Source organism: Carlito syrichta, unplaced genomic scaffold (genome assembly GCF_000164805.1).
Source record: "Carlito syrichta isolate Samal-C Ts95f unplaced genomic scaffold, Tarsius_syrichta-2.0.1 Scaffold305720, whole genome shotgun sequence".
Taxonomy (NCBI): Eukaryota; Metazoa; Chordata; class Mammalia; order Primates; family Tarsiidae; genus Carlito; species Carlito syrichta.
This window is the reverse complement of record NW_007249816.1, coordinates 410,450-438,261: the sequence shown is the minus strand read 5'-3', so window position 1 is coordinate 438,261 and position 27,812 is coordinate 410,450. Positions and strand designations below refer to the sequence as shown.

Genomic DNA, 27,812 nt, shown 5'->3' with positions numbered 1-27,812 from the left:
GAGTCATTTGCCCCTAGTTCCAAGAGTTTTTGGCTGTTTATGAAACTTTGTCAAGTGGTGTCATAATGCCATCAAAACATGTGTGATTTAAAAATAAGCTATAATGACATCTTTTTAATAAATCAATAAAGTTTCTCCAGGACACATGTGAAATAAGACATTGTGCACTTTCTAAAGGATTATTTCCAAAAATAATGAATCTTGTCTCTGCAGATGGACAAGAGTCTCAACTACAGAAGCATCATTCAAAGTAGTGCTTCATTTAACACAACCCAGCCCAAGTCACACTGCTGCAGAGAGTCTCGGAAAGACAGCTGCAAAATCACTGAGGAATATTGTCTGGAGAGAAAGAGGGTAGCTGTATTGTTTCCTTTACTGCCTGACGTCAGTCTCATACTGTGTGCAGAAGCACCAGAGGCAAGTGTGCACGGTGCTAGACACTCAGGCTCACAATAGATCTGCACAGGAGCATTCCTTCTGAGCACGTGTTGGTTCTTGTATAAAGACATGCCAGGTGGCTTTTTGCTCATAATGGGAAATACATGATTCAAGAGAAGAGAGTTTTTATTTAACAATTATGTGTGAGTTATGAAAAGACTGGAAAAAGTAGGTTGGATGGAGTGGGCACAGCAGAGAGCAGTTGTGTTGTGAGAAGAGGGTGTTGCTCCTACACTGCAGCCTCAAGCCTGCACCGTTCGCCAGAGCTGCTTGATTGGCCATATAAGGACAACAAAACAAAGCAGAGAGAAACTTCCACTTGGCTCCATGCGTCTCATTTTTGCACCTGAACTCTATGAAATTGGGATGCATCTTTTAGTGCATGGTATCGTATAATTAAAGCCGCCAACCCTTTCTCCTTATACTCAGTGGAGTCTTCAACTCAAAACAATGTATTATACTTTTTAATCTTAATTCAGTGTGGGAGGGAAGTAGTGGAAATAATGAATGTGAAGTCTCTGTCTCTGAGTGTTCATCTTTACAGTGGGCCAAATGAAGTGTGTGGCAAGAGAGTAAGGTGTGACCCTGCTTTTCCAGGCTGCCTGTGAGGAGGAGGATGCCCATATGAGTCTTTGGCATGGGAGAAGATTCTTTATGACACAGTCATTGCCAGTAGAGTTAGTTCCAGTTTGTAAATAAGGTGCTGAAGTGGCATGGCTAGCCAGACAGTATTGGTTCTGAGTAAAAATATCACCATTTTTAACTTTGAGGTTGTAATGCTAGGGTTAGTAAGTGGGAACTTTACTAAGCTTTGGTCATTTTAATTTATTAGATGAAAAAATGGGTGAGATGGCTGGGCATATTTTAAATACCTAAATCTGAATATGCAACAGACACGAATAGCTTCAAATGTTAAAGGATCAGAATCTAATCTTCATAATTTTCCTAGTTGAAATATTAATTTTTAGCCAGGCTCGGTGGCTCAACCTGTAATCCCGTGCCTTTGGGAGGCTGAGATGAGTGGGTGAGGCTGAGATGAGCCTGTGGGTTCGAGACCCGCCTGGGCAACTTGACGAGACCTCATCTCTACAATAAAAAAACAAATTAGCCGGGCGTGGTTGTGCACGTCTGTAGTTCCAGCTACCAGCACGTCGAGGCTGCGGTGGCCGGGAGCGGCCACTGCACTCCAGTCTGGGCGACAGAGTGAGACTCCAACTCAAAAAAAAAAAAAAAAAAAAGAAATATTAATTTTTAGGTATAGTTGTTTCTTAGACAGACATTTAGTGTAAAATCTTAATTGTGGAGTCTCTATTTGACTCCTATATCAAGGATCATCTGACCATGACCAAATGCTTGCTGCTTTATTGATGTCCTATAAGTCTGAGTAAACTTCCAATTTAGTAGAAATGGATTTAGAAAGTAAGCTTCCTAGATGTGGAGCTCCTAATCCAAGCTTTCATCTGTTGAAACACCGAGGGTAGGTACAAGCCATTCCTCATCCCAGTTACGGAGACACAGCAGTTTCTTGTAATTTTACTAAAATTTTTAATTATATTTAGTTATAGTAAGTATATAATTATATTAAGACTTGAGATCAGTGGTTTTTGTGAGTGCCATATATACATTAAAGGGTCCGCAAATGATAAAAATTTGAGAGAGACTGTTACTTGTTTGTCTGAAGTAAAATGGTTAGGAAGAAAATCGAATGCTAACCCTCTCCTACCCACCACCCCACTGCCCCCCTTCCTCCCACCACACAAGTTTGTCCAAGGTCTATTTTCTTTGTGGGGAACCTGCATGTACTCTTTGGGTCTCATCTGTAGTCTAAAACTCCTGTCACTTCATAAGCTGTGGTTCTTGTCACTGCTTCCCCCCCCCCCTTTTGAGTCTTACTTTCATTTTCTGTTCTTCTGAGGTCGTTGGAGTTTCTAGATTCACTTTTAGTGAAACTGACTTTTCTCACTTATTCCTGTGGAATATAAGTCCCTGAGCCCAGGGGTTCGAGACCAGCCTGGGCAACTCGATGAGATCTTGTCTCTACAATAAATGAAGAAAAATTAGTTAGGCTTGGTGGTGCACGCCTGTAGTTCCAGCTACTTGAAAGGCTGAGGCAGAAGGATTACCTGAGCCTGGCAGGTTGAGGCTGTGGTGCATGAGCATGTCACTGCACTCCAGCCTGGGTGACAGAGTGAGACTCCGACTCAAAAAAAAAAATCAAAACTTAGCAAAGAAACACATAGGCTTTTATTTATGGCAGGTTTCTCTGGTCCCTGCTCTAACTCTGAACATGTCACTTCCACCCTGAAGGGTGGCCATTACTTCCTGTTAGCCCTTTACTACTGCAGTTTCAGTACACTAGGCCATCTTTTCATTTGGGATGCATTAAAGATGAGATGATTAAAAAACGATTTTTAAGGGCCATTTCGTTATTGGAGGTTTTTCTCTGCTTTGTTTTGTTATTCTTAAAGGCAGCTCAGGCCTTCCATGTTCTCAGCCTGCAGCTGTTCATTGCATTATTGTATTTCACAGGTGTGACGCCAGGCCTCACTCCTGAGCTTGGCATCCTGGTTGTTCTTGATAATGTAGAGGCATAGAGCACTCTGTGGGATTATCCAGGCATTTTCTTTAGGGGACAAACAGGAAGCATTGGGGTAGACCCAGGAGTGTTAACAGTCATCCTGTGCTGTTATCTTGTCTGCCTCCTCTCCACTAGCATGTCAGCGCCAGGAGCCTTTTCTGTCTTTACTACCCAGTGCTGGAAAGCATCTAGCAGGTCTGGACACACCTTGAATGTCTGGGCAGCACCTAGATGGTCTGGCCCAGTGAGACCTCACATGAATACTCATCATGGGAGCGAACATGTGCATCTACTGTTTCAGATTTTCTCCCCCAAATATAAAGAGGAGGAAACACATAAGCCATTTTGTTGTTTTATTTAACTGAGGATGAGGATAGCCATCTTTTCTGCAAGGAGAAGATATATATCCTTGAGGAAACAGGACGGTTTTGTTGTTGATAAGGTGATATTACTTGGTTTGAAAAGCTTTGAAACATTGCAGATACTCTGATGAAACTTAGCTCATGTGGATAGCACTTGGTCTGCCTTTGGCATGTTTGCCAATCCCTAGGGACACTGCTGGCTTAGTAGCAGAGGGTACTGTGTTGAGGAATAGGTTTTGTTCCCTCAACACAGTAGAATCTGAAACAAGTATAAGGAAAGTCAAAGATACCCCTTGCCTATTTGTTTACATTTGTGCAGTATATTTCCATCAGTGTAATTGATAGAAGCTAATTATTATTATTATTATTTTTTTTTTTGAGTCGGAGTATCACTCTGTCGCCCAGACTGGAGTGCAGTGGCTGCTCCCAGCCACCGCAGCCTCGACCCGCTGGGCTCCGGCGATCCTTCCGCCTCAGCCTTCCAAGTAGCCGGAATTACAGGCGCGCGCTACCACGCCCGGCTGATTTTTTGATTTATTGTAGAGATGAGGTCTCGCTGCCCAGGCGGGTCTCGAACCCGCGGGCTCAGGCAATCCACCCACCTCAGCCTCCCAAAGGCGCGGGATTACAGGCTGAGCCACCGAGCCCGGCGAAGCTAATTATTTTTTAAACATCTGGTGGGAGCCTGCTTACCAATCATACAAGAGAATTATTTGCTCTGCTTTGTAGCTTTCCATTATCTTTCTATAGTAATTTTTGTGCCTTTTAATAATCTTTACTTCCCCCTTTACACTGTTTTTCACCTTCGTCTCTAATCCAGGCGGCCCTCTACAGAAGAGTGTCTTTATGAGCTACAGGTTACACAGTGACACTAACAGGCAAACTCAGTAATGATTTGAGAGGCCTAAGTGTAAAAAACTCCAGCATAGAGCAAGATCGTGGGTTGCTTGACTATGGGCTTTAGTGTGCACCTGTAGAACTGTCCACTTCTAAGATCCTTTTCTAGAGTAAGATTTGTTCTGGGATAGTTTGATAATAGACTATTTCTGCTAGGGATTGACTTTCCCCCACATTGTCAGTGTGTGTCTTTCTAAAGGTAGGTGGCTCTCTGGTTGTGGCACCTGTTTCCTCTTGTCCACTTTGGGAACGCTGGTCTGTTTCACAGGGCGAAGCATCCGTCCTGCCTTACCTGTTGTGTACGTCTGTTAGCAGGATGGGGCAGTGTCACTGCTCTTCTGTTGCTCTCCTGCTGTTCATGGAGGGTCCTATGAACTTGGTCTGTGGTTTCTGCTCTTCCTGAGGTGTCTCTGGCCGATCTGGTTGCCGATTTGCTCCTTTATGGCTTCTCTGTCCTAGTGGATGATGGCCTTCTATACAGCCTCTGCCCTCCCTCCCCACACACATACTACCAAAGAGTGGAGTTGGGAGAGCTAGGGGCATGCTGGCGTGTCTTCCACTGCCTCTCCACTTGACACCCTCTTTTGGATCTTGAGCCCCTTTGAAAATGTGGTGAAAGCTTTGGGCCTGCTCTCCAAAAAAGTGTGCATGCATATGATTTGGGGAAAATCAGAGTGCTCGGCATCCCAGGGTAAGCACTCCTGGGTTAGATTCCGTCTCCTAAAAGGAACAGGAAAAGTGATAGTGCTCAGTTAAAGATAAGCTGTAGGTTTCTAACCTCAGATTTTTCGTGAGCTGCTATGAAGATTTCTACTTAATCCTTTTCAGCTTGAAACTATTTCTTCTCATGAAAAAATGTGTGGAAGAAACGAGTGTGAGCTGGGCTCGGTAGCTCAGCCTGTAATCCCACGCCTTTGGGAGGCTGAGGTGAGTGGATTGCCTGAGCCCGCGGGTTCAAGACCTGCCTGGGCGGCGAGACCTCATCTCTACAATAAATGAAAAAAATCAGCCGGGCGTGGTAGTTCACGCCTGTAATTCCGGCTACTTGGAAGGCTGAGGCGGAAGGATCGCCGGAGCCCAGCAGGTCGAGGCTGCGGTGGCCAGGAGCGGCCACTGCACTCCAGTCTGGGTGACAGAGTGAGACTCCAACTCAAAAAAAAAAAAGAAAAGAGAAACAGAGTGTGTATGAAAAGAGGTGAGGACAAGAAAGGGTGGGTGGAGTGTGTGGTTAGAAATACTTGTTGTTTTCTGATTTAACAAAACCATAAGAAATTTGCCCTTCCTAACCCTTTCTTTAACTCCTATCACTTTCTGTTCTTGCAAGCTCCCCCTTCCTTAGGTTGCAGTTAAGGGTACTCTTCAAAAATTGTGTTCCTTGGGCCTTCTTTTATAGCATCTTTAATACTGAGTACTAAGTTTTTAAGCCAGATTGTCCTGATGGCTGAAGATAAAGGAAACTTACCTTTGACAATTGAGGTTGCTGGAGTTAGCAATGTGTGGCACTTGATGACTCTGTTTGCTGTGTGATTGGGCTCAGCCACTGGGCTCAGCCACTTTGCTTCGGTGGGCAGTATTTCCATATAAACTGTCTGGTCTCCTGAGAAGCTGGCATGGCTGTTTATCCCTCCTGACATCCCCACTCGCAGAGTGTTTTTTTTAAGTCACCTGTTGGAGAACAGGCAGGAAACTTACTTCCTCTCTTTGGAAGAGTTATAAATGGAATCAGGAGATAGAAACTTATATAGTACAATGCAATTATATTGTTATATACACAGTAATAATAGAACACCCAAGATTACTTTTTCTTGAAATCTAATTTCTGTAGCTTGTCTCTTTCTTTAATCTGTTTTTTATTGTACTGAATATAATTAGCTTACAGTTTTAGTATCTAAGAAGTATTTTTTCCTTTTGTAATTCTTTCTCATGGTAGATTGCTCTTTGATCGTATTCCTGTTTGTACATTTGAATTCTGTTCCATGAAACGAATGTTACAAATTCACAGCCTTTCTTTTTTGTGGTCATGCATACCATCTCCAGTACCCTTCCCCATTTTCCTCATTTCCCTCCTTTCCAATATGGAGATGAACAGAGCGTTTATGCAACACTCAGCAACCAAGTTAACTACACCCAGTTCTCCATAAACAGTTCCTTTGACCCAGATAAATACCATAGTCTCTGGATTCCAGATGTTGTTTTGAACAAGAGTTGACTGATGGTGATGACCTTTTGAGTTCTTCCTGAAATCATTCAGTGCACCAGACTCTTGTTGTGTATGATTTTATTTAATCTTAGCTACCTTATGAAGTAGATACTGTCTACCCTCCAACCCCTGCTTTTTTGGCAAGAGATGAGACTGGTCTAGATAATTTGTTGTATGTTACACAACTAATGTGTGGTAAAGATGTTACCAAGACCAGATTAGGTGCTTCTGATTCTGAGTAGCCAAGTACTCTATCCATAGTTTAGGAGCATCAGTACCCAGGTTATAAGTGACCATGGGAAGGTCAGCAAGTTAGTCAGCAATAGAAATATTCTGTCTATATATCTACATACTTTTTTTTAACATCTTATGTATTAGACAATTCTTTTGCCAAAAATCATGGGAAAATAATGGTAAGAATAAGAACGCAAAATGATCTCACTTTCTGGAGAACTAGTGCCATTGCCATTTTAGCATATTTCTTTCCAGTCTCCTTAGGAGGCGGGAGCAGCCCACATTGTTTACATACTGGCATTTGTATGGTTTATAGTTTTGTATTTTGCTTTTTTTCTCCTAATATCTTATGGGCTATTTAACTTTTTTAGAAATGTTCTAAATGATTCTTGCCTTGGAGAAAACAAACCCTACTCAAAAGGTAACTGATTACGTGAGCTGAGTGAGGGAAAAGTCGTCAAAATTGATGACTCAGAGTATCTGCTCACTGAGGGAGGAAATACAGAAGTAATGCAGTAGCCACCAAGGGTGGGGTTGGTAGGGTTGGTGTGTGGTGCCTGGTGCCTGTGGGGCTTCCCTGAAGATGCTGCTCAGTGAGCAGCCAGCCAGTCAACCGGTCAGCTTTTAAAACTGCCATTACCGTATGGTTGGAAGTTGAAACCATTATTTCTAGGTTTGGAAATTAAGGCACAGAAAGTCAAATGTGTTAACTACCACTGGTTTGTTGGGAACCATACTGGAGAGCACCCTAGAAAATGAGGTTGCTGTAGCTTTGTCAGGTGCCCATGCAGGTGGTGCCCAGTAAGGGTGTTCAGAATGAAGTGAAGTGATCTCATGAGCTAGTTATCCCCACGCTGTTATGTGTATGCTGCAGACGGTACTTCCAAAAAGTAGTCATTTGTTCTTTTTTGGAATATTTGGTGTCACTACTGATGCATCACATTCTGTGTTTTGAACAACTGGAGTCTGAAATTGAGTTTCTCATGGAATGGAACTGTTGATTCATTTTGTTGGCCCTTTATTCTTTTTTTAAAAAAGTAACTTTAGCAAACTTTTCTGTGACTTGAAAAGTACTCACGAGGTCATTTTCTCCTTGTTTTACTAAAAACACAGATTTATAGGAAAGGCAAATCAAGCGCTTTTTTTTTCTGTTAAAAATATGTCCTCTTAAAAATTACACAGTAGTTAACATTGAAGGCCCCTCCCCCCCCACAACATTTTCATTTTAGGGCTAAGTGCTAGGGGAAGTTTTATTTACTCAGCTCTGTCTGGTATTTTTCTCTCTTTGGATAATGTGAATAACCATGTTTTTCTTTTTGCATTGATTTGATTCAGCCAAATTGTATATTTTAATCGAACTATCTATAGTCTGATTCACTTTATTCAGGTCTCTACCTCACTTTCAGTTTCTACTTTCTGTATTCTAATTTAGATGTTCTCTAGTCCTGATATTACCCATTGTTTTGTGTGGTTTAATTCAAGCTACTTCAAGTCCTTTGTGAATGCGGCAGAACATACACATAAAATTGTGTATATAATTCTTAATAATTGTGACCTTTTTTTTAGTACATTAACAATAATCACGTTTTTAAAATACTCCATTCTTTTGGAATGTTTTCAGAACCTACCTTTGTGCCAGCATTAACCCAGTACCTCATATGTAACTGTAAATATGACAGAGGTGTTACTTGTCCTTATGAAAGAGCCTATTACATAGTGTACTTTTTTGCTCCCCCACACCCAGAAATTCTCCTTTGGTCTGCTTACATACCATACTTCTAATTGTAGCAAGAGGTGTAGCATTGGTCACATTCTTTATGTGAGAGTTCTTCATGGTGAGGGGTTTCTGTCCCTGGCCCTTCCAGGTGAATTCACTTTGTATAAACAGATCTCAAAAAATATAAAATTAAGTTAGTACTTGGCTCCCTATCATCCACTTATATGCATACATTTTCATGACCCAAGGGCATAAATGTATATGTGTTTTAAATTCTCATAACCTCGAAGAAGCTGTGTTTTATGATTTTGTTAAGATCACAATATAATGTTATAGGATATACATGTTGTTTTCTCTGAAGAATCCATTTAATTTCATGTAAAACTTCTTGAGACACAGTAAAAGCTCAAAATACCCGATTTCCAGTAATTGTCAAAGTTCTTACTAGTAATTGTCAAAGTTCTTACTAGTCTTTTTTTTTTTTTTGAGTTGAAGTCTCACTGTCGCCCAGGCTGGAGTGCAGTGGCATGCTCACAGCCACCCCAGTGTCGACCTGCTGAGCTCAGGCGATCCTTCTGCTTCAGCCTTCCAAGTAGCTGGAATTTCAGGTGCGCTACCATGCCCGACTAATTTTTTTTTTTTTATTGTAGTGACAAGGTCTCGCCAAGTTGCCCAGGCTGGTCTCGAACCTCTGGGCTTAGGCAGTCCTCTTGCCTCAGTCTGCCAAAGTGCTGAGATTACAGGCTTGAGCCATCCAAACCCAGCCCTTACTAGTCTTAAAAGAAAAAATAGAGTGGCTAACCACACCCCATTCCCACCTTCACCCCCAGGTTGGCCTAGAAAAATAATTATTTTGTCAGAATTCATAAACACTTTTAAAGATTAAACAACCCAGGACAGATGAACTATTTTTTAAAAATATCTTGTAAGATTATTAAGAAAGGCAGCATTTTTGCCATTCTTTTTAAATGGAACAGATAGAGTAGAATTTATGTTGAACACTTTATTGTGAAAAATTGAACTATTAGCAAACTTCTTAAGCAGTCACAAGGGTGGCATTAATAACAGATGTATTAATTAAAAAAAGAGGTGACTACGTGAAGCAGGCTGGGTAAGGACAGTATGGAAATTTTAAGAAATCTGTGTACTCCATAATTCTCTCCACCCAAAGTAGACTCTTATTTAATTTTTTTTTCCCAGTGCACATTCTGTTTGCTTAAATCTACATCTGCTACTAGCTTTGAACATTGCCTGAAACGTATGTGCAGCTTGGCAGAAAGTCTGATATGAAGAGGAAAGCGCAGAATCAGGTTTGTCTTGCGACATAATGGCCAGAACCTTCACTGTTAGCCCGAGGCACACGGGGGGTCCCACAGTGCAGCTGCAAAGAGGCCTGTGATTATTTTCTTAGAAGTCCTCCATTAGCGCTCAGGCCAGAGCAAATGGAAGATTTTTATGCACTCCACTTCCCTGTCATATTTGTTGAAATCATTGGTTTGTCTCGGGGAAATTGTGGGTTTTGTTTGTTTGCTTGCTTGCTTGCTTGCTTGCTTTTTAAGCCATTTGTGACTCCTGGTGGAGCTTTAGGTTTTTTGCGCTAATAGCATGTGCAAGATCTGGCCTCAGTTTGTCCCCTCATTTGATATGTTTGTGCAGGTCATTTTTTTATGAGCCAGCACTTAGTTACAGAGTACTCTTGGCACAAGCCTCATTGCAACATCAAATGCAGTATTTTAGGAGTTTGATGGCATATTTGTGATATTTATCAACTTTGACATTTAAAAAATCTTTGGTAGTTTTATCACTTAAAATCTTACTGGTGCTGCTAAATTATGGGTTAATGTAGTGATCAGACATACACAGGCTGTGGTTGAGAAAGCCTGCAGTTTGCTGCAGGTTTCTGTTGTGTGAATGTGCAGTGAACCCTGCTCCTCATGTCAGCAGTGCTGAGCCTCGCTAGATGGGTGCTTGCCTCGGCTTCAGAGTCAGAGTTTGAGTCGAATAGAAGTTGAAGCTGTGACAAAATCAACTCTTCTGAAAGAATGTCAAGAATCATGATTAACTAATTAGCATCAATGTGAGGAATAAAGTTAGATGATGTGGCCCACTTTGCAGGGAGTCTGACACAAGGACTGCTCACTGAGTGGCAGTTTCTTTCCTTGTGTCTAGTGCCACACTTCCTATGGACTCTATCTATGTTTATTTTTAAGATAATTTCATTGCCATGTCGCTTTAACTAATTTGGATTTATTTGATAAAATATGAAGTTACTCATTATTAGACAGTAAGTAGGTCCCTAAAGTGTTTTTAATTTTTAAAGTTTAGATTACTTTTTCCATTAAGAGTTCCTTAATAACAACACATATGTAAAACACTTTTTTTCTTCAATCCGCAGGGCAGGTCTCGAGTGTTTAATTTTGAGTATACTGTAGCTTTACTTTCCTACTTTAGTTTATCTAATCCAACGGTGGCGAGTCTTTGCTCCTGGTTTTCAGTAAGAAGTTTTATTTCATGAGGGCTCACTTAAGGCAGTACAATCAAAAATATATTTTGAAAAATGAAGATGAAGCATTAAAGGTGAAAAGAATGGTGGTGAATTACTCTTCTGGACTGAAAAGCTCGCACTCTGTTGTCCTTGCCAGTAATCTTCAGGGTGCTTGGATCTCACACTCTTGCTTATTTTTTTACAGTGTAACTCCAGATACCACATTTAAATGTGAGACAATGTATTATTTTCAGTGTTTTCATATTTGAAGATAAAACAAGAGAAAGCCCGACAAGTGTGGTCATTTATTTATTTATTTATTTATTCTAAAGGAATACTAATTGGGCAGCCTGCCTCAGTTAAGAAAGTTTTTAGCTCTTGGCAGCACTTGATAATGGATTGTTTTGCAGAGGAGGATATCTGGAAAAAATGAATATGAATATCCTGGTGCCAAACTTCAACAAGTTACTCAGTGTTGTAAAGCAGGATTTTCTTTGCTTGGGAGAGGCTTAGCCAATTAAGATAGTTGTAGAGGTTGAAGAGATTCGCAAAATTTCAGCCCATTTTATAATCCTTTCAAAGTTTGTAGTATCGCCTCAACTGCATCTAAGTGCAGCTTTTTTTTTTTTTTTTTTACTGCTTTTTTTTTAATTTTAAAATTGCGGAGTGCAGTTAAGGGTTAGGTATACAAATATGCATTGTGCAGGTACCCTTGTTGATGAGGTGTGCCCCCCTGTCCCCAGACAGATATCGATTACCGTTAATCCCACCTCCCTTCCCCTCCCTGCCCCCTCGCCCCCCATAGTTTCCTGCCACTATAAAAGTGCAGCTTTTTGTATTTGTCATTTGAGTTTGGCTTAATAGAAACCACTAATTTGTCTTTGAAATTCATTTGTTGCATCCTGCTTTTGCTCAGTCAGTAGGATATTTGGGAAATTCCCCAGAAATATTTAGCCATCCACTCAGAAGTGAATGTCATTCATATGGTTGAAATTGCTGTTCTGGCTTCTGTTGAATATGAGAACTTTAGAACAAAAATGGCAACACGTTTAGCTCTGACAGCTATGCAGAGTTGCCAGCAATGGGCACTTGGGACAGTATCAAGAAGCCTCCTTTTCTTTTCCTTTTGTCTCTTTGACTGTGAGTCTCTTCTTTCTGAGGTGTGAGCCACTCCCTAGATAGGGGTGAGTCTGACTTCCATCTTTTATATCCTCCTCTTTCAACTCCAGCCAGCAAAGTGAGGACCTGTTGGATATGAGGAGGCAACCAGCACTACCCTGCATTCCCCGGTGCCACAAACCACTCCCAGCTACCTGAGATACCTCCCATTTACCTAAATCAGCACTCTGGTGTGCCTGCCTGCTCTCCCAGCCTCACTCTTAAGAGTCAGAAGCAGGGCCTTCACCCAGGAGATGAGAATCTGGAAGGAAAGGTCCTTGTTTCCCAGTGTGTTATTTCACCATGTCCCTGCCTTTGCCATAGGCAGAGGGGTAAACAGATGGCAACTGGCATGGCAGTTCGGCTCAGTTGATGGGCGGTGACTGCCAGTAGCTCAGTGTTGAGATAGTCAGGCTGTTCCTCTTAGGCTCACCCGAAGCTTTGCAGGATTGGTTTTGCACTTTTTGAAAATTTGGGCATGAGATGGAGGAGAAACTGTGTGTGTGGAGGGAGATGGGGATCATCCATGTGCACGTCTACTTTAGACTGAGGACACAGACCTAAATGTCAGCAGAGGTCAGATGTGCACACGGTTTGTGAGCTGTGTCTCTTGTTTCTGGGTTGTATAAAATCGGAAGAGCAATGTGTTCATTGGCACTTCATGTGAGCAGTCCTCGGAGAACTGGGTCCTGTGTACCCTGGCTTTCATTGGGTCTCTGTCACCCACTTTCCAAGTCTCATGTGCAGGCCTCTTGGATCCTTCTTTGCTCTGTGGGATGCTTCTGAGAGAGCATCTTTTTAATAGTTAAAGTTGGGTGAAAAGTCCAAACCAAGTAAGAATGTCCAGGATCTTGACAGATTAGACTCAGCACATATTTTGTTATATGATGTGAGATTCCAGGGCATTGTAGATTTTTATAAGGTATTTTATTAATTGACCCTTTAACCTTTATATTCATCTTTTCTTTTCTACTATTGTAAGTTGGTAGAACCAATCTCTGCTTGTATTTTAGCTGAGTTGTATACCAATATGCTTTGTAAGTGCTGGTTTTAAAAAATTGTTCTATAAAATCTTGTTCATATTGTCAGTTGTTTGATAATCTCTCCTCATCTCCTCTTCCCTTTCCCTTCAAAATAAACTATAAATTTAGTTTCAGATCCTGTTTTACTATTTATTGTTTTGTTTACTGGGACTTTCCATTCATAAAATAACTTTAAAATTCATTGACCAAATCAGAGATTTTACTTTGGTTTAAAAGAATTATGAAATTTAAAGCAGGGATCATAGCAATGATTCTGTCCCACTTCCCAAATTTATGTGATTGCTAAGACTCTTAAACTAGCTGGGGAGGTAGGAGTTCTACTATATGCCAGAGAGATAAAGTGGGAGATAAAAGATAATTGATAGGAGATTGTCATATTAATTTTATACTGCTTTTTCAGGCTGTCATATTGTATATCAAATAGATCTAAGGTTGTGATGTTTTTAATAGTGGTTTAGAATGGAACATGGTGAAATGACTTGTTTTCACATTTCATTCATCTACAGACACAGTGGTTTGGGATATAAAAGTGTCTGGTGTATTATTAGTATCACTTTTCCCCCATACTCTTAAAAACAAACAACAAAAAAAGGTAATGCTAGCCAAATCACCTCTGTATTAACACCTTTCCTTTTTGCGAAGGGCTGAGCCTTTAAAAAACAGTTAGTTAAACTGGTATGCATCTTGACAGTAGAACAAGCTTCCAGCTCTGCTGCAACTGCCATGGGCTTGAGAAAGTCCCTTCAGAGAGTGGTCAGAGAATTTTGTTTGGATTTCTTTAACTTTTCTGCATAGCAGAAGAAAAACTCTAAAAACACATCATTCTTGAGTAGTTGATGAGTTTGCTGCCATCTTTTAGCAGAGGAAATATAACTTTCCTTGGAATAAGCAGATTTATAACTTCTTTGCCTATTAACAAGTGATGGAAAATAAGACTGTCCATCTGAGGAAGCCTCTTTTATATCTTGTGATCCTGAATCTTGTTTTCTTTGTAGAACCATAGTGCTATAACCAAAAGAATGATGACATATAACTTTACTTTTGCTAAAACTAAGAGTTTTGGCAGTGAAACGGCTAGGTTCTGTGTCAAGCAAATATGTTCACTCAACATGGTTATGCATTTGTTATAATAAAAATAGCTTGGATATTATGTTGACTACAAAGTTTTCTTTCTCCTGTATTATATATTTGCAATGCATTATTGTGCTATATTAATTTCTAAAATGTCATTTATTGTATTGTCAGTTTGAGCCTATTTTCCTGATAATACTGCTTTAAGATAATGTAATATGTTAATAGTCATTAATTTGGCAAAATTAAAAGTCATTAAATGTTTTTATTCCATACGTAATGACTAAAATATAACTCTATTCTATTGAAAAAAATAGTGTCTGTTAACATGAAGAAACACAGACAAGAAAAATATAATTCTTCTTAAAATGTAGAATATGCAGCAGGGGGCACCAAATGAAGGCAAAAATGAGTCCTCCTACTTAAAGTCAGCACTAGCCTGTGTCCCGATCACATGTAAATAATGTGGTACTAGCTTTCCCTTCGTTTTCCTGATGGTCGTAACTTCTCAGTCTAAAAGCTGTGTGAAGAGGAGATTGATAATTCTTCTCATTTATTAATCCAAATGAAACATCTTACATCCTGCCTGTTTAGTAATTACACACATTTTCTGTAAACATTTACTATTTTTAGAGTTTTAAAAAGGGGAGTGAAAACCACATTTACTAATTTCTTGGTTAGAACAACACATTAATATTGTGTGCTTAATACTTTGCAAAACGTTTTTCATTAAAGAAATAAAGGGAATCCCCAGTGAGTGGAAAGCCTAATTTTGTTTTGCTTTCTACATGAACTGAATGAATTTTAAATCTGGGATCCTGCTCCTGATAGCTAATGAATAGTTTCCCAAGAGGCTTGTTTGGGTGTTGGGGCCCTGTTCAGCCGTTTTCTTTCCTCCCTACTGTCCAGTCCAGTATCAGATGGAGATGATGCGGAGCCTGCGCCACGTGAACATCGACCACCTGCATGTGGGCTGGTACCAGTCCACCTACTACGGCTCGTTTGTCACCCGCGCACTGCTGGACTCCCAGTTCAGTTACCAGCATGCCATTGAGGAATCTGTCGTTCTCATCTATGGTCAGTAGGAGCTTGCCGCATTACTCTTCTCTTCTCTTAATATTATTACTGCTATTTTTGCTGTGTTGTTTGCCTCTGAGAGCAGCCTGGCAGGCCTTCTCAAGTAAATTCCAACCCTGTTTCTGCAGCAGCCTCAGCAGCAGCTCAGTCTAGACAGGGTTTCCTTCTTTCTGTTTATTTTTCTTGCTATCAGAGCCCTGATGTGTACATTTTGGAATGCCGGAGTAGCTGCTTCATTTTTATTCCTCCATCTCCCTCCCTCATTGAGGGGCTGGTGGAACCAGACCAGATGTCTAACAAACCCCACTTGCTGGAGTGTCTGGCTCTGTACGTGACTGACCAATCATCAGACAGCATGCCAAGTTTTTTTATACCTCTGACAACAGCGTACAAAACCTGGACTGTTTCTTAGCACAAAGATTTTTTTCTTTTCGGCCTATTTAATGGTGTTTCCTCAAGCTCTCCAGACCAGATGTTCTGTGCTGTATCAGAACTGTAGGTAATTTAACAGCTTTATGGCCTCCCCCTCCCCAAACACTCACAGTTTGCCATATCTGGCAGACTTGCATATAGTTTCCAGCTGAGAAGTAAATGTAACGTCCTGAGTATCTGTCAGAAAAAATACTAATGAATACGATCAATCTTATGAGCTGCCCCCAAATTGTTTCAGTATGTTAACAATTGGATTACAGTAAAGAACAAGTTGTTAAAGTGTACTTATATTGGCTGGAAACATTGCATCATCAGACCTTGATGAATTTTCCACTTGTTTCAATCTATTTTGGTTTTCATTTTATCACCTATTGCTAAAAGTTTCACTGTGTTAAGTTTCAGACAACATGAATGTTAACACAGGTTTTGGGCGAATATTGGCCTGCCAGAGCCGTTATCATGCCGCGAGTGCTAAGCTCCTTACTCACGGAGTGCTTCAGCGGTTTTGACAAAATTAGTTTCTCCAAAACTAAAGTGACACTTTTGTGATAGCACTTGGGCTTTAGTGGTTTTGCTTTTAGAATCTGTTTTAACTAAGGAATGTGAACAGTGATTGTTAGGATGGATGAATTTTGTTTGCAGGGCTATTCGTTTTAAGTGATGTGACTGCACTCCACAAGTACATGCAGTAAGTCTTCATGTTCAATATTTATCAGTTATTTCCTCCTAGTTATTACAAGATGTGTAGGACATGATATATTGAATTTCAGCAAGATGGCTGGTTTTTGCTGAGGAATGGATTTGAAAATTATTTTGGGTCTTCAGTTTTATTTTAGAGAGAAAGTGATTCTACCTACTGTAAATTAGATAGAGATAGTCCTACATTTTCACTTGCTGTTTTCTATAATAATTTGGGTCTGCTTCAATTGTGTTCTGGTTATTTATTTTGATATTTATTTTGCAAAGTTTGTGTGATATGTAACAGAAAGTGCCTAGAACCAGTGTCATTTGAACTCTGGTAGTGACAACATTCTCTCTTTTCCTTGTTTAAGATCCCATAAAAACTGCCCAAGGGTCCCTCTCTCTGAAGGCGTATAGACTGACTCCTAAACTGATGGAAGTCTGTAAAGAGAAAGATTTTTCCCCTGAAGCGTAAGTGTTTGGGGCAGATGGTAATGGGTGGGGTGTTTTTTTTTTTTTAAGGATTTTGTTTGCCACGTTTACTGAGCCCCTGCTTGTCATGTGGTAATGCCTTTGCCATGTGTGCTGTAGAAGTCTTCTGCATCCTCATTGCCACTTGCTTTCTGCCTTTCCATGTTCAAATTATTTTCCAGGGAATGTCTCATCTGTTCTTACCAAGGGTGAATTCAATTAGAGTGGGAATTAATTAGCTACTGAATTGGAAGAAATGAATGATTGAATAAAGGGAGAAAAAAGGAGTGGCCAGCGGCTGTGAGATTGTGAGCTCTGTCTGCCCAGTTGTGAGCCCCTGTTTTGTGAGGGGATGGGAAAGATAGAAACATTCTACAGATTCAGTCAAAAATGTGGCTTATTGGGAATTTTGTGGGTGATGGGAATGCCAAGAATTAACTGTTAAAACTGTTTTGGGATCCTATTCAGTGGCTTTGGAATATTTGCTTTTTAAAAATTTGTAATTACTTAGAATTGTTTCATTTTTTGTTATAGAAATTTTTATTTGTTTTATTGCTTTTTTTTTTGCAGCACCATAATTCTTTGTGTGAACAATTTTATTTCTTATTAAATCAGTTAGTGGCTTTAACTTCATGTAGGACAGTTCATTTCTAGTTTCCCAATTGGCTCCTAAAACTTTAAGTGTGTAGAATTTTAAAAGACCAGCTAACTTGTGAACAGTTCCTGGTGAAGCCACTCTTGCGTCTAAGCTGTTGTGTGCGGAGTTCCTAGAGTGCTCTGCTGCTTGTTCATCTCTAGTCCAAGAAATAGAGTGTTTCTCTTTTCTAGCTATTTGTTTTAAATTGAGTTGTAGATGTAGGTTGTACAGCATTAACTTACTGTGACATTTACATTTCAACATCAATGAAATTCTAAAGATACCTGATTACAAGGAATAAAAACTTTATTTTCTTTAACTCAAATTCATATCATTTTCAAAGTTTCTGAAATCACTCAACTTAGACTTGACTCTGTAAAACTAGCTTCTTTACCCCTTATTTTATTTTTTAAAGAATGCTAATGAGACAAAGATCCTGGAGAGGGCCTGTAATTAGGTAAAATATATGGAATAGTCAATTTAACACTTCTGTCCATCAGACTAAAGTATTTTTAACATGCTTCACAGATTAAAAAAAGCAAATATCACCTTTGAGCACATGTTTGAAGAAGTGCCGATTGTAATTAAAAATTCACATCTGATCAATGTCCTAATGTGGGAACTTGAAAAGAAGTCAGCCGTAGCCGATAAACATGAATTGCTCAGTCTTGCTAGCAGGTAAGTGGCCCTGCCTAATGAAAAGTTCCTTTTTCATAACTTAATGCAGAAGATTCTTTCATGCAGACTTCACCTGTGAAACAAGAAAACAATAACTTAAGAACATGTTCAGGTCGTTAAGACATGTGTAGCCTTTAGTATTTGCCAGGTTCTGTTAAGATCCCAGGAGAAACACCTAACTGATAAAGTGAAGCACATGGCTAGAAAACTAATTTCTCCTTTAGAAGAACCCTCTGCTTCCTTCTTTGCCACATCGTTTATGCTTTGATATGGTAAGTGCCACAAGGAGGCTGTTTCATTCTGCTTTGTTTCTTGTGCACTATTCTGAGAAGCACATGGTATCACCCCTGGTTATTTAGTAATGTTCCAGGGAAGGATGGAGACAGAAATGGAAACGCTTCCTCCATTTGCCAGTTGTACTCGCCCTTTTTCAATGCAGACTTTGTCAGTAATAAACTTCCAGTTCAAATTTTCAACTAAGATTTGAATTTCCTGCACCTTACACGGGCTTTGGCTATCTTAGGTAGTTGGAGACAGGATTCCCTCCAGAGTGACTGCTTTAGCTAGCTAGTTGGTAAGATTATGTTTATGAGTAAAATGCTGATTGAGGTGTTGCAAAACAGATTGTTTTCTTTATAAAATTGAAGTTTATTCCCTCTATCTATTACTCTTAGCAGGAATGTTGAAACTTAACTCTTACTTCTGACCATCAGACTAAAATATTTTTAACATGCTTCATAGATTGAAAAAAAGCAAATATCACCTTTGAGCACATGTTTGAAGGAGTGCCAGTTGTAATTAAAAAGTCCCATATTTAGCTTCTCTTAAATGCCCTTTTTGCTTTATGTTAGTGATTTTTTTTTTCCCCTGTGGTGGGAGGAGGCTAGCCTCAGACCAGTAGTTGAAATTGAATAGGTAGACAATCGATGTATGTTGGCTAAAAGAAACAAGGGTTGTCTTTTTATTTTTTTGAGCAGTTAGTTTGGAGCAGAAGCTCAGTTATTTATCAGATTCCTGTTCATCCTGGATAGAGGTTTGTAAAAAAGAATATACAATACAGACTTTGTACTTCTTCAGTGGAAGGCAGATGAGATGAGCCCAGAAGGACCAGACACCTTGATGTTCCTTTATGCTCTGGTGTGAGTAAGCCTGTGGTTGAAGTGTCACCTTCCATGGTATTAATCCATCACAAAGGCCACTAGCAGGTCTCAAGGGCAGGAATGGAGTGCTAAGTGGCAACCAGGCTGCAGTGCTCATTTGGCACCAGAGGGTACTGTCTGCAAGCATGTGTTCATGATACTCCTTTAATCTATCTATTTTAGAAAGTCATATTTTTCTTTATTGCTTTCACAAACACACTCAGCACACCTGTATTTAAAGCTGAGACCCTTTTTCAACATGCAGGGTTACAACTTGATGTATGAAGTACGTTTTGGTGTTGTAATTTCACATTCACTACATATGCCCTCCTGTCCCCAGGCCTCCTTTCCTTCCCTGAACGCACAGAACACGCAGCCCTGTGGTGCTGTCCTCCACCCGTGGTGGGCCATACTCTCCACTTTCCAGAGCAGCATTGCTCATAGCCAGGAAATGTTCCCGGTTTTCCATCACAACTAAGAGCTAGACGTATATTTGATTCTAGTTTTTATCTTTTATATTTTCATGTGACAGAAAGAGAAACCCTTCACTTTCCATGTGAAATGCTTTTAGGTGTAAATGTTTGTTCCTGTTGGGAGAAAAAAATGAAGCACCCTTGAGACAGTGTTGATGCTAGTGGACTTTCACAGTGACCTGCATGAGAGCACTGTACTGTGTGTACCTGTAGATATTTCGGATTGTAACTTCTGACATGAGTTGTGTGATGATGGCAGTCGAGCCAGCTGCTGTGAAAGTGTTTATGAGAAACCTCGTCAGAAGTTGTTCTTGTACATTCCTAGGACACTTGGTCTTCCCTTTCACAACCTGGACGTGGGTGCCAGTTCTAAATTTACCTGATACATTTGTTCTGTGCTATGAGTAAAACAGCTTGTGTTCTTTTTTTTAAAAAGTTGAAAATTTTAATTGTATTAGGTGGGAGTTCTAGTAGTGGATATTTCATAACAACTTTTATTCATTTTATTTTATTTTTGCGGGGGGAGCAGGAGAATGTCTTCCTATTGCCTTTATTAATTTTAAAATGTGTAACAGAGGCATTCAGCTTTTTATGCATGCAAAGCAACTCAGCTTTTATTTCCTCTTTTTAAAAAGAGGTATCATAAGGTTGGGCATCATACACAAGGGGTGATCAGCATGCTATAGCCAGAGCGGGCTTAATGCTTCTTGTCTTGGTTCATGTCTGTTCAGGTTCTGTGTTTTCAGTTCTTTGTTTCCTTGGCAATGAAAGAAAAGGCTGTATTCTTGAAATTTCTCACCGTGAGGCCCCAGTTCAAAATTCTGTTGAACTGGTACTGAGAAGATCCCTATAGAATTGCTCTTGGTCATGGGTCTGATTTTTTTGTGAATGTTATCTGTGAGATAGTTAGGCATTATTACTTTCTAGTACCCATTAAGGCCTGTCCTGTGCAGATGCTTGAGTGTTTCTGATTGTTTGTGTTTCTTCAGGTCACGATCATAGATAACTGTTAGAGAATCCTTAAAGTCCAATATATGGCCTGTGGCAGTGTTCTTTCACTAGTGTATTTACTTGCAGCAGAGAATGCTGGTACTTCATGTTAAGGATATTTTGAGGTGGAAGTGGGGGTGGGAATCTGTTTTAGTAGTACCTTTCTCATTGTTAAAATCAGTATAGACAACCTCTAAGGTTTCAGGTCTAGGTGCAAATAGTGGACTTTTCTCTGCACATGGCAGACCGTTTCCTTTGGTTTTTCTGCTGTCACTGCTTTCCCTGTAGCCTCCCAGTCACAGGATTGGTGGGGAACTTTCCTTTTTCTTATTTCCTTTTACATTTACTATAGTTCTTTGACCCTTGATTTTCTCATTGGGGAAAAGGAAAGGATCCCCTGAGGCCTGTCCCTGTCCTCATGTCTTCTTGGGACCTCACTAGGCTGGTCTGTCCCCTTCTTCATAGATGTTCACATCCTCTCAATAGTAGTGCTTTTTTTTTTTTTTTTTACAGTGTTCAACTCTTTAGACAATTTGGAAGAATGATACAACAAACATCTACCAGTACGTCTTTTGCTTAGATTTGCCAGTTGTATATCTTGGCACATTTGCACATACTCTCTGTCTATTGCATACAGAAATATATACTTTTTTCCTGAAACCACTTGGAAGTAAACATGATTTATAACCCCTTACTACTTCAGCTTGCATCTCCTGTAAACGTCCTATAAGGACATTGAAACTTACTTAAGTATCCTCCATCTTTAAAAAAAAAAAGTATAAAAGGAATGTCTTCCAGCTGTAGGCCATCATGACCCATCTCATGTTACCTTCGGGTCCACTTTCTCCTGTTTCACAGTTGGACTTCCTGAAAGAAGTCCCTGCATGTTAGTGTCTGTATTTCCTCATTTCCCACCTAGCTCAACACTCTGGCTTTCCAGCCATTGTATGTTAGACCTCTCACTGGAGTCACAGAAGACTTCATGTCACTGTGTCACAGGTGTTGTAGGCTCTTCAGCCTTGACTCCTCACCTTGCTGTCTTGGATGTCTTGACACTGCAGCTTGTCTGGACTCCTCACACCCCACTGGGAGATCTCTTGTGCTTATCTCTAAGCATCCGTGTTCCCCAGGGTCTTTCTGCCCCACATGTGTTCCTGGGGTGACTTTGTCTTCTTTCCATGACTTGGACCACCATGGGCCAGGACCTTATTATTTCTGTTCCTGATTACTTTGACGGTCTCCTTACTTCCTGATTTTAACCATTTCCTCTTTCAAAGTTGTAGTGGTCTCCCTAAATGCAAATTGGATGCTCATATATTGTTCCTTTGCTTAAAACCCATAGCTAGTTCCCTGGCTCCTTAGACTCAAATCCAGATGGGTGGTTTGTGTTTACTAGAGTCTTTGTACCATGGTTCTTGCCTGCCTCTTCTGTGCCACAGCTCTTTCTCTGGATCTGGCCCTGCCCCGTGCCCTTGGTGCGCTGGATTGTTTACAGTTCTCTAAATGTATCATGTGTTTCCCTGTCAATCTACTGTCTTCTCAAGGCAAGGTTGTGACCGTGCCCTCTAGAGTAAGTGTCTCCTCACCTCCTATTCCTCATCCATTAGGAGCTCAGTGAAGTAGGGCTTGTGGATGTCTCATTCACTCTTGTCTCCCTGTCTCCTAGCACAAAATAGGAATTTTGGAAATATTGCTTTCAAGTGATGGGTCGCTGCTGTCTGTCAGCTTCCTATTTATAGAGGGGGTGTGTGTGTGTCTAGCTATATATATGCACATAATAGCTGTCCTTGCATTACCATGATAGGAGATAGTTGTAGACAGAAATCAGTGAATATGGTGGTCATTATACCAACTATGATATCATTTTATTTATTTTTAATTTTGATTTATTGTAGAGGTGAGATCTTGTCATGTTGCCCAGGCTGGTCTCAAACCTCTGGGCTCAGGCAGTTCTCTCTCCTTGGCCTCCCATAGTGCTGGAGTTACAGCTATGAGCCACTGTGCCTGGCTCCATTACATCACTTTATAAGGAGATTTTAGGCCAGGCGTGGTGTCTCATTCTGGTAACCCCAGCACTTTGCGAGGGTGAAGTGAGAGGATTGCCTGAAACCAAGAGTTCAAGACCAGCCTGGGCAACATGACAAGACCTTGTCTCTACAAAAAATTTTTAAAAAATCAGCTCGGTGTTGTAGCATGCTCCTGTGGTCCCAGCTACTCAGGAGACTGAGGTGGAAGAGTTGCCTGAGCCCAGCAGGTCAAGGCTGCAGTAGTAATGATTATGCTCCTGCATTCCTGTCTGGATGACAGAGTAAGACTCCAACTCAAAAAATAAAGAGATTTTAGTAGCTGATGTGCAATGGAAATTTCTGGAGAGAAAAAGAAGTATGAAAGACTGTACTATAGATTCTAGGACAGGCACGAGCCTCTTCACTGGCTTTGTAGAATAAGTTCTGCTGTTACTTATCCAAAACCTTCTAGATAGAGAAATCATATGCCAGAAGTAGTCATCTCTTTGCAAGCTTCTTTCCTGTGACTAGTTTCTTGAGCATTTTGGAGCACATTTAGGGGTATGACGAAAAAGGTTCAGGAGTAGTGAATTTTAATGATGTCTCATTAGGTGTAAGTGTCCTTCCTAACATACCTGAGCTCTCGCCATGAGACGAAGCTATTTCAGATGCCCCGAAGATCCCAGTGTGAGTCTGATAGGAATGTTATTAGCCAAGTGACATGACTCTGCCCTCTACCTTGTTCTTGTGCAGGCGCTGTCCTCATCCTCTAGGAGAGGCAGATCAGGTTCACATTGCAGAACTTTGGAGCAGGGGCAAGCCCCCATCATAAAGTAAGGTGTGTTGGTGTGTTTCTGTTTCAGCAATCACCTGGGGAAGAACCTGCAGCTGCTGATGGACAGAGTGGATGAGATGAGCCAAGACATTGTAAAGTACAACACATACATGAGGAACACCAGCAAGCAGCAGCAGCAGAAGCACCAGGTTGGTGTTGGGGCTCAGGGGTTTGCCCTGCATGTGAGACTGCAGACCTCAACTTCTGGATGGTCTTTGGGAAGCAGTGACTGTTACTAGCTTGTAACTCTGGATCTCTGTATTTCTAGAGATTATCCTTTATAGAGTATGCTTCTACTGTATTATATACATGTTGCACTTACAAACACCTGTGTTAGAAAGAGCCAGAGTGTTAAGCTCAAGTACAGTGCTAAGGTTATGCAAACAGGAGGTACATTTATGGCGAACTTCAGAGGCAGAGATTCCAAGGACTATAGCTCATTTCTTTCCTAACTGTCATTGGCTTGGCAGTGGCTCATGGCAGCGTGGTTAGCAATCTTCAGACCACTAAAAAGTTGAGCAGTTGTGACAACAGCCTGTTGTGATAGGAAGTAATAGACCAACTGCTGTGAAGTAGACAGTGTAAGACAGAAGCCCTAGGCCCCTGAATGTCCTCGGGTGCCTGTGTACATGGGCACAGCCATGGCCCCTTTCCGTGGTAGTGCTACCTGAAGGCCACTTGCTTTCACCATGCCCACAATGCATTTTGGACTGTATTGTGCTAAAATGGACGACCAGTGTGTTAATTCATGACCCAATTGTTAGCTCTATGATGGCTCATTTGCTGCTTCTTGCCATCAGTGTCAGGGGCTCCCTCCCATTCCACCCTTCCCACCCCCATCATGGGCTTCTTCACCTTTTAAGCCCCTGCTACTCACATGACCAGTTTTGTTTTCTGAATCATTTGTTTAGAACCCTTAGAGCTCAAAGTGACACTAGAGCATTTGGTTCACAGAATGTTTACATGTGAAAGTAGTATTTATATGTGACCTCTCTTTTCATTAAAATGTACTTTAAACAGATTATTGTTAAGTACAGTATTCTACGCACAACTAAGTAGTTCTGCGAACAGTGTGCTTTAAAAAGTTTGATATTGGAGTTCATATACAGTATATAGTGAAATTTAGAATATGTTGCTTCTACCACACTTGGAATTGAGAAAGCATATATATTTCTATAAAGTGAAAAGATGACGGTGGTTGCCAACCTCTGACAGACAGAAGGGGAGACCCTGCCCCACTTGATCTCACTCCTGCTGGCTCCCGTGTAGATACCAAGTGCCTGCCGCCTGTGGGAGTCAGTTCTGGAATACAGTCTTATAGATATTTTTCGGAGCTCTATATGTCCTAAGAAACTTGGCACTTACTCATTAATGTACCAGCACCACTCATACGCCTTCTTAGATTTGTTTCCCTTCTGCTCTCATACCACCTAATGAGTGCAGAAATCTTTATAGAACAAGTCACTTTCCTTCTTTAGAAAGAGTTATCATTTCCCTTGGTTTTCATAGGAATCCAAGAACTTTACATTTTTACCAGCCCACTTTGGCTCCTTATACCTGACTTATTTTAAGGCTGTGTGTGGGATAGTATTTCCTGCACTGTTGGAGTAATCCACAGCTCTTGGCTCTTACTGTAACTGATCTATTTGCTTATACCTTTGTCTATACCTTGGTACATATCCCACTTTTCTTCAGAGAATCCTAGGAACCCAGAGTTTGAAAGTACTGGAAATGGTTTCTGAGCTGGTATCCACTCTCAGCTAGAACAGATGAGTATCTGTTGAGTAATAATAGTGATCACAGCCATAATAACATTGTCAGCATTGTTATTCTTAGGTCAGTGGGGATAAAATAAACAGAACAACCAGTGTGTTAATTCATGACCCAATTGTTAGCGCTATGAATGGCTCATTTGCTCCTTCTTGCCATCAGTGTCAGGGGCTCCCTCCCATTCCACCCCTCCCACCCCCATCATGAGCTTCTTCACCTTTTAAGCCCCTGCTACTCACACGACCAGTTTTGTTTTCTGAATCATTTGTTTAGAACCCTTAGAGCTCAAAGTGACACTAGAGCATACACCAAGGGAATTTTCTTCTCCTGTAGCCATATTTACTTTAGAAGCAAAATACAGTCATTGCCGTTGGTGACTCTGAGACTGGAGTTCAAGCCGTGAGGTTTTGCTCGTGAGCAAGGAGGGCTTTTCTTCTTCTCAGGAGAAGAGAACCCCATGGTTTTCCTTTTGATTGCAGTATCAGCAGCGTCGTCAGCAGGAGAACATGCAGCGCCAGAGCCGGGGAGAGCCCCCACTGCCTGAGGAGGACCTATCCAAGCTCTTCAAGCCACCACAGCCCCCCGCCCGGATGGACTCGCTGCTCATAGCAGGTGCGCTCAAGTCTGACTGCTTCCTCATGCTGGAGACAGCAGCAAGCACAGGCTAAGACAGAACAGTACACGTCAGAGCTCGCTGACTGCACGTGGGTGTAGGGTGGTCTTGAACCTAGCACTTGTGGTTTCTGAGAACGTGCCTTTGTGATTTCTCAGGTTCTTTGCATGCTTTACTCTGTCTGACCTTCTTTGAGATGGCCTTGTAAACTTTCTAAAATGGAAAAGTCATCTTTCATAGAAGCCAAGAAAGAAAGGTTTGCAGTCCCATAATGCAAAGACCATCTAGCTCAGGCCCTTGCTCTGCCGAATGTTTCCCTTTGACTTAAACTGTGGCAACACAAGTGTGACTCTAGATTAGTTTTCTCTGGCATTTGGCGTCACCTTCAGGTGATAGCGATCCTGTGTGATGTGCAGGATTTGATCTCAAATATATTTCATTCATGCTCTTATTTGACTGTATCCTTATTCCTGCAGAAATGTTAAATGCTATGTGATTAATCAGCTAATTGTGAGGGATTTTATTAGAGTGATAATCCTACTCAAAAGCCTATCTTCAACAGTTTCTCAAGTCTATTGATATATATGGGGGAGAAATCCAGATTTCTTAAACCTTTCTAGTACACATATACACTAAATTTGGGAAACCAAGACACATTTCCTTCCTTAAAGTCCAGTTCAAACAGCATTATGGTTTTTATACTTTCAAGAAATGTGTAACTACTGCATCAGATAAGATAATTAGTTTTAAGACTCAAAAGCGGTGACTTCAAATGGACTCTGTTCTTTCTCTTTCCTGGCCTGGAATGACCCCTTCACGTTTAGCACAGGCTAGAAACTGCTCTACTATTTACATCAGGTCTGGGTTTGCAGTTCTGTGACTTTTTGTGAGGCTCTCCCTTCTTGTGAGGGTGAGTCAGTGAGCCTCCTCAGTTGTCTCGTGCAGCCTTGGTCTAATCTGCATAGTCAGAATTTTCTGACTAGTAGCTAATGTGTTCTTAGGCTGATAGCCTTTAAAGAGTGAGTGGCTTTCCTTCATTCTCCATGTAATCAAGAGTGGAAGACAGCTTACTTTCGAAAGAACTTACATTCCTTATCTCTTATGGAAAAATAGAATTCTCTTAAGTTCTTGATTTTAGACAGAATACTGGAAGCTCTGTACTATGCTGACTTTCTGGTTTGCGTTGGGTTCTATAGAACATGAAAATTCTCCCTTTCTCTCTTGTTCTCACCTACACAGGCCAGATCAACACCTACTGCCAGAACATCAAGGAGTTCACTGCCCAGAACCTGGGCAAACTCTTCATGGCTCAGGCTCTGCAGGAGTATAACAACTGAGGGAGGGACGTTTTCGGAAAAGAGGTTCCATGAACTCTGACATCACACCAGGGCAGCTTTGGAAGAGATGTCTTTGCATACTGAAAAGACTGGAGGATTCTTTGAACATCATTGCTGTTTTTGGCTGTAACATTGTCTTTCTAGCCAGTAATAAAAGAGAACAAAATCTTGATTATGTTCTCATTTGGTTTTAGATGTGTTTTATTAGCTTACTTTTGTTTACTTACACTTGTTTATTTATAGAAGGTAAAAAACAAAGCTTGACCAGAAGTTTCCCTGCGCTCAGACCCTCAGGCCCATCATTGCCACCTCAGGTACCCGTTTTGTCCATGCTCCAGTGCTGCATTCCCTGACCCTGGGCCCAGGCTGGCACCTGCTGTGGGTGTCTATGCTTCATTGCTCCCATGCAAGCCCCAGAAGCCTAGGACCACTCATCCCAGGCCCAGAGTCGCCTGACTGCTGCTTGTCAGCCCTTTCCATTTCTCCAGAT

The 27,812-nt window shown here is 41.0% G+C and overlaps 1 protein-coding gene across 1 annotated transcript in view; it reads left to right on the top strand.

The window, feature by feature from the left end:
* Positions 1 to 27,494, top strand: part of EIF3H (eukaryotic translation initiation factor 3 subunit H) — a 90,254-nt gene extending 62,760 nt beyond the window's left edge. Inside the window, exons 3-8 of the mRNA XM_008062480.2 lie at positions 15,093 to 15,260; positions 16,745 to 16,844; positions 18,010 to 18,159; positions 23,631 to 23,751; positions 25,852 to 25,984; positions 27,225 to 27,494. Of these exons, the coding sequence (XP_008060671.1) occupies positions 15,093 to 15,260; positions 16,745 to 16,844; positions 18,010 to 18,159; positions 23,631 to 23,751; positions 25,852 to 25,984; positions 27,225 to 27,322 (770 nt within the window). The 3' untranslated portion in view covers positions 27,323 to 27,494. The remainder of the gene's footprint in view (positions 1 to 15,092; positions 15,261 to 16,744; positions 16,845 to 18,009; positions 18,160 to 23,630; positions 23,752 to 25,851; positions 25,985 to 27,224) is intronic.
* Positions 27,495 to 27,812: the final 318 nt, after the last annotated feature.